At 37.1% G+C, this 6036-nt stretch overlaps 1 protein-coding gene across 5 annotated transcripts in view; it reads right to left on the bottom strand.

The window, feature by feature from the left end:
- CKAP5 (cytoskeleton associated protein 5) overlaps nucleotides 1–6036 on the bottom strand; it is a 51462-nt gene that overhangs the window by 14168 nt on the left and 31258 nt on the right. For 4 of the 5 annotated variants that reach the window (XM_057364971.1, XM_057364952.1, XM_057364943.1 and 1 more), the window contains exons 24-30: nucleotides 4950–5078; nucleotides 4166–4360; nucleotides 3379–3514; nucleotides 2542–2630; nucleotides 1621–1731; nucleotides 1215–1340; nucleotides 397–546 (exon numbers count right to left, since the gene is read on the bottom strand). In XM_057364971.1, the coding sequence (XP_057220954.1) occupies nucleotides 397–546; nucleotides 1215–1340; nucleotides 1621–1731; nucleotides 2542–2630; nucleotides 3379–3514; nucleotides 4166–4360; nucleotides 4950–5078 (936 nt within the window). The remainder of the gene's footprint in view (nucleotides 1–396; nucleotides 547–1214; nucleotides 1341–1620; nucleotides 1732–2541; nucleotides 2631–3378; nucleotides 3515–4165; nucleotides 4361–4949; nucleotides 5079–6036) is intronic. The other variant, XM_057364980.1, reaches the window with a different exon arrangement.

Below are 6036 nucleotides of genomic sequence, written 5' to 3'. Positions count from 1 at the left end.
AAAAAAAAAAAAAAAAAAAAAAAAAAAAAAAAGATTGTGTAAACAAAACACACATACAACTGTTCAACAAGCAAATAAGGTAAGCTATATCTGGTCAGATAATCAACATTTATTGGTACATTGTTAGAACCATACATACTCACTTTTAATACAGCTTTCTGAAATTCTAAGAGAAGTCTCTAGTGAGAAAAATTTCCTTTCTCCAAAGAAGCAGTATTAATACCAACTTCATACCTCTGAAAATTACTCCTATGTATGTTTAGGTTTCAACTATACAGAACMATGTCCCCTAGCTTCTCAGAGAATTTCTATTTGATTTTAATTCAAGCAGTATCTTTCATAGTAGATAGAGGGCAACTCTATCAGCCTCATTCATTACCACAGATCCAAACTCACCTCAATCATAACAGTCAGTGCTTTGTTGTGGTGCTGGAAGTCTGCATGAAACATCTCATCCTGCAGCCATTTGGCCACACAAGTGGACATCTGAGTTTTTAGCTGTTCAATATATTCATCACGGGGAGCAGTGAAATTCCACTTTAACACCTGTAGAAAGCAGCATTTAGAACTCAAAGCAAGAAATATCTTTTCTTCCTGAAAAACAGTGCTGACTGCACATCTTCTAATTCTGCTTTAGAATCTGTCTTCAAAGTTTACTTATTGCCAATAAGTAATGAAAAATCAGTGGTGCTTGCTCACCTTTATTTTACATTACAAGTTTTCTTCATGTGGACTGGTTAGTCTTATGTCATTATCTTAATAAATATCACTTAAAGTGGTTGTTTTTATGCTACAGACAGGTCTACCTACTTGTAAGTTACAAATAACATGCATATTTTCAGTAAGAAAATTTCCCAAAAAATTGCTAAGTGCTCAAAAAAAGTGTATTAAAGCATTTGCAATGTATCCTAGAACTCTAACATTGTACCTGAAAACAATTGACTAAGCTTAATGATACTTCACAACTTGGAAAACATAAAAAGGCCTTTGGCTTTTATGACAGTGTATATAAACACAGAATTTGAAAATCAGAAAAGAAACACAGTAAGCCCACTATTGATGTATGAAATTCAACTCAAGATTCAGATAATCAATCCAAGAGATGGACAGTGGCAAACACATGCCACAGTATGTTTAATTCTAAATTTAAAACTAAGAATACATTAAAATTGTGCTCGCTTCAAAACTTGTGAACACATTCTTATTTTTCTCACCTTCAGAGCTTTCTCTTCTTTCATCCTCTGTTCCTTCCCATTTGGGACAATGATAAAAATAGGACCTGATTTATCATCGTCTTCTTTCAAATTAGGCTTGCTTAGGACCTTCTTTCCCTGCACACCCTGAAAAAAGCAAGGTATTAACAGGCAACACAAGCCATATATATACCTCGGTCCCAGCAACTGCAAGCGTTAGAAATCTGCCACCCTCATGCTGCYTATGTATACAAGAGCCAGAAAGAAACTGAAAGAAAAATGTTGGTTAGAAGTCTAAAAGTATGTGCTCAGCTGCTGTGGAAGCAATACCCATGACAGTGTGCACAGTAGTACCCTGTGAATTATGATACACCGCTCAACCAGTGCGCTAGTCACCCACACACATCCCTAAAACCCAACGTGGTACCTGTTTGATAGACTGGCTCTTTGTCAGACTTGAACCGCCCTTGCTGAGGCTTGTATTAGCTTTGGACAGGCTGGCATTACCCTTGGACATATTGCTATTAACATCTGACTGCTGTAAATAAGCCATAGAAAAGTCTTCGCTGTGAATGTATTAAAAGGTTTAGAATGAGAACTCTTAAGAGTAAACAGTTGTCTGACAACAAAGGCCTTAACTCTACAAGCCGAGTTTTGACAGAACACTGCATTGACTTCAGGAAAMCTACAACATCCTTCAGGGTTTGTTGCTCATTCTTGCCATGAGTACGGACCTACATCAAATTCTTGTTATGAATCTTTGTTACAGCACTACTTCAGACAATGGAGACAATGGGACTGTAGAACAATTTGGATATTTTAGTTATACACATTGGACAAATTTTATTATTAATAGCAAAAAAAAACTACTGTAACACAAACCAGAAAAACCTAACCAAAAATTGACTGTAATCAGTTGAGATACTCATTTCCTTTTTGCACTTTTGATTGAGAACTTTTTACCCTTCATGCTGTAAGGCAGAGATTAATTTATTTTGATACATGGGTTCAAAATTAACATTCAAGTGTAACATTGGAACTGGAATGGTAAGAATGAATTCCCAATAGCACAAAATCAAGGAGGCTAAGAAGATTTAGAATAGACTGAGTTGCTCATAAGACTGATTTTTGACAATACAGACTTTAAGAATTAAATAGGTAATGACAAAAGCAGTGATTAGCCAAGTGATATGAGAACGCCTGTCATTTCAGAGCTCAGACAAGCATAAAGATTTTTAATAAAATCTTGTCACTAGCAAGGACAACGCTTTTCTATCTATAACACATTAAGAAGTCACAGCCACCGACTTTATAGAAACTCATTTTAAACAAAATAAAATCAACATACCTTAGTTTTAGAGGAGAGTCCTCCTGCTTTGGCTTTTTTGAGATCAGGCTTGGATTCCACGGCATTAGACCCCAAATCATCAGCAAATGCTGGAGAAACAACACACCATTTAAAGTTATCTAGAAGCCATTTTCAGTTATCAGTTTTCTGTTCTTAGGACACAAGAAAAACTGCTTGTGGATACAATATGCTTATCACATAGATGTCYGAGGACTTCAGACCCACTGAAGAGGTCCCCTAAACTCCACGTTAGCATATAAAGTTTCTAATTAAGATCAAAGTATGTCAGCCAATTTGTAATTTTCCAAAACAATTTAAAAATGCAGATATATATACTGTGCAGGCCAATGTCTAGAACTGCAGTTGCACCTGGTTTGCACAGGCAAGCTAGCCCCAGCAGACAGTACTACTTCTTTAAATCACTTGTTCCCTAATCCCATCACACTTTTTTCCATCAGCGCAAGCATTCTGGTAGTCCCACACTCAACTACACTGAGGAAATAGTCTGGGAAAAAAAAAGTGAAATCATTTACAAAAAAATTACATCAAAATCAGATCAATATTAGAAAAACATTTCCCCTTTAGCCCAGCTTGGTTTTATCTTCAACACCAAGTAGGTATTTTCAAGTTTTTAAAATAGCAGCTGACAGATGGTTATGTGGAATGGAAACCCCCTCCTACACTGGAAACTGATTCARATGCAAGGAAGACCAGAACCCTAACTATGCTGAATACCTCTTATCCAGCTAAATGTKTTTATTCCTCTGGCATGTCAAAATGCTTCAATTCGAAACCCATCATTTTCTCAGTCATTTCCCAGAATGTCAGACAGACTACCTGATGCAGGTTGGAATTTGGCTGGAGCTGCTCCCCCTACCACTCTGGAAGATGCTTTAGCAGGAGGAGCTGGTTTGGCTGGCATGTTGGCTTTGGCTTTCTCAAGCATGGCCAGTACCTGGTCTTTAGAAGTTGGCTAGAGAACAAAAAATGGAAAAAAAGTGATAAATCTAGTAATGTTTATCACTAATCTTTCCAATATATGCTACAAACAACAAAAACAAAAGTAGTTTGAAACAATCCATTCTCTTCCAGCATCTTCAAAGATGCTCATCTTAAAACATCATTGTTTTCAGATACTTTTCTTCTGAGAGTTAAAACATCTTTCTTTAAAGTTTCTTCTGCAGGATCGATGGGAAATATTTACACCAGTAATCTGTTCTAGGTGAGTGGTCCTTGGACACCAGTGGAGTGCCCTACAGTGACTCATCACCCAAGGGTCCGTAAGCCAAACTAAACTGCTAGAAATCATCTCAATGTAGGAGTACAAAGGCATACAATGGGACAGAACTGCTATGGAAGCTATCTGCAGGTAGATATTTTCCAGAGGAAAAGCAGACTGAATAAACATCAAGCTCTTGGAAGTGATAAGTCTGTAATGGCAGTAATCATTCTCGAAATAGAGAAAGCACTAGCTCACAGCTCCTGATACTATTTTCAGTGCCCCTGAGAATATTCAATGCAGACAAACTTACATGACTCAAGACAGCAGATCATGAGACTGTGAAAAGGACTTAATATTAATTTATTCAAGATCACATTATTCTAATCTTTGTAACAGAAATACCTTCAGCTTGCCAGTGGCTTTTGCCATCTTCTCAAAGCCCAGATGCATCATGAAGAACGGCAGGGCATCCTGTGCCTTTTTACGCACATCCCCATTTCGATCTTCAAGGCAGGAGTAGAGGTGAGGCACACACAAGAGTAGATCAGAAGGAACAGAACGGAGGGCAGGCAACTTCTCAGCCAACCAACCAAGAAGCTAAAAAAGTTTTAAAATAGAAGTTTTTAAAGAAGTGCTCACAGTCCTATGTCAGGACACCAGAGTCCAAAAGCTTCACATGCCTCTATGTAAGTAGAAAAAACCTACCCAAACTTTTTTCAGACAAATACTCTTGAACAACATCAATCTTCACGTYAGCAATCACAAAAATTAAAATTTAAGTACAGCATGTTAATACACAACTACCTTAAAACTTTAAACCTGGTCTCTTTGCAGGCTGTTTCTTCCTTTCAAAAGGAACAGAATTTCAGCTGCTCTTTTTAATGTCTCTAGTTCTGTTCTGTGGTGAATTTGAGGGAACACACACTAGCTCTTAAAACACTAATCAAAAGAGACAGAAGTTTCATTTTAGAGGCACTGAAGTCTAACRACAGCTATCATGCAGGAAGAAAGCTTGTTATTAGCCTTTTAAGGTTCAACCATTTTATGTCAGTACAAATACACAGCTACTTGTTTTCTCATATAATGGCAGCATTGTGTCATTTCAGTCTTCACAGATGAAGAGTCCATAACACATAAGGTTATTTCGATTTGACACACATAACAAGTTTACTTCACAGAAGCCTACCTCTTGTCTTAGGAAAGGATTTTCTTTTTTGAGCTCTTCAGACAGGTCTTCCCCTTCCAACCACTCTTTCATGCCAGTTTGTTCAGCCCAGGCATTCACAGTTGCTAGTGCAGCAGCACGAACATTATTCTGCAACAAGAACAAGATTTAAAAAGAATAAACCTAAAGAGGGGTCAGAAAATTATGACAGAAGATATCAAAGGAAAAAGGCTCCACACCATGGGCTTTGAAATATCTTTTTTATTCACTGTTTAAAAAGTCTAAGATTCAGAAGAATTTAGTTTTAGTGATGATATCGGCTGCAACCATCTCCAAATCAGATGTCATACTTAACTTCCAAAATTTTTAAAAGATAAGTTGGATAAAGAGGGTGAAAGGATATCTTCAAAATTACTTTGTACATGCTACCATTCATTGATGACAATTTTGGGAGTCTAACTCTTAAAAGAAGCTAAAAAATAGTGTTAGYGATTCATGTAATGCTTAAAATAGACTGCACATTCATAAATCAAGGCAAGYGGATTAAAAAGCCTGCTATTAGGGCACTTATTTAGGATACACATGAGCAAAAGTCAAATCAGGAATGAGGGAGCCCTCTAACTCCTACCAATTTCCATCTTTAGTGCTTTTTCCAAGCAAAATTTAGAACAGCACCTTTTTTGAAGCATTTAGATGACGCTATGAGAAGCCAGATGGAATATCTAACAACCATGTTTCTTTAAACCGTTACCAGTCTAGACATGACTCTATACATATCACCCTCCCCAGTAGTCTGAATTTCTGAYGAAGGATAATAATGAAACAGATTCATTTAGTTAAGTATGAACCAATATTAAATGCAGGAAGTAACATCCAGGCATTATGTAACCAAGAAATGAGCGTCCTTGCAAACAACTAGTCCAATCTTCCATCTCACTGAAGAAAGGAAAATCACRTGCTGTAGATAAACAGATGCTCATCAGCCTGTCTGACAATGCCTTGGTTCCCATCACCCAAATTTAATTTGTCTTCACTCATGCTACCAACTGTTGATTTTCCTCAACTATTCAGTGGGTACACTACAACCATATTGAAGTAGGACCCAAAA

The sequence above is a fragment of the Malurus melanocephalus genome, unplaced genomic scaffold (assembly GCF_030028575.1).
Source record: "Malurus melanocephalus ecotype Western Australia unplaced genomic scaffold, MMel_1.1 scaffold_2, whole genome shotgun sequence".
In the NCBI taxonomy this organism is placed as follows: domain Eukaryota; kingdom Metazoa; phylum Chordata; class Aves; order Passeriformes; family Maluridae; genus Malurus; species Malurus melanocephalus.
This window is presented reverse-complemented; position numbering and strand designations above follow the sequence as displayed.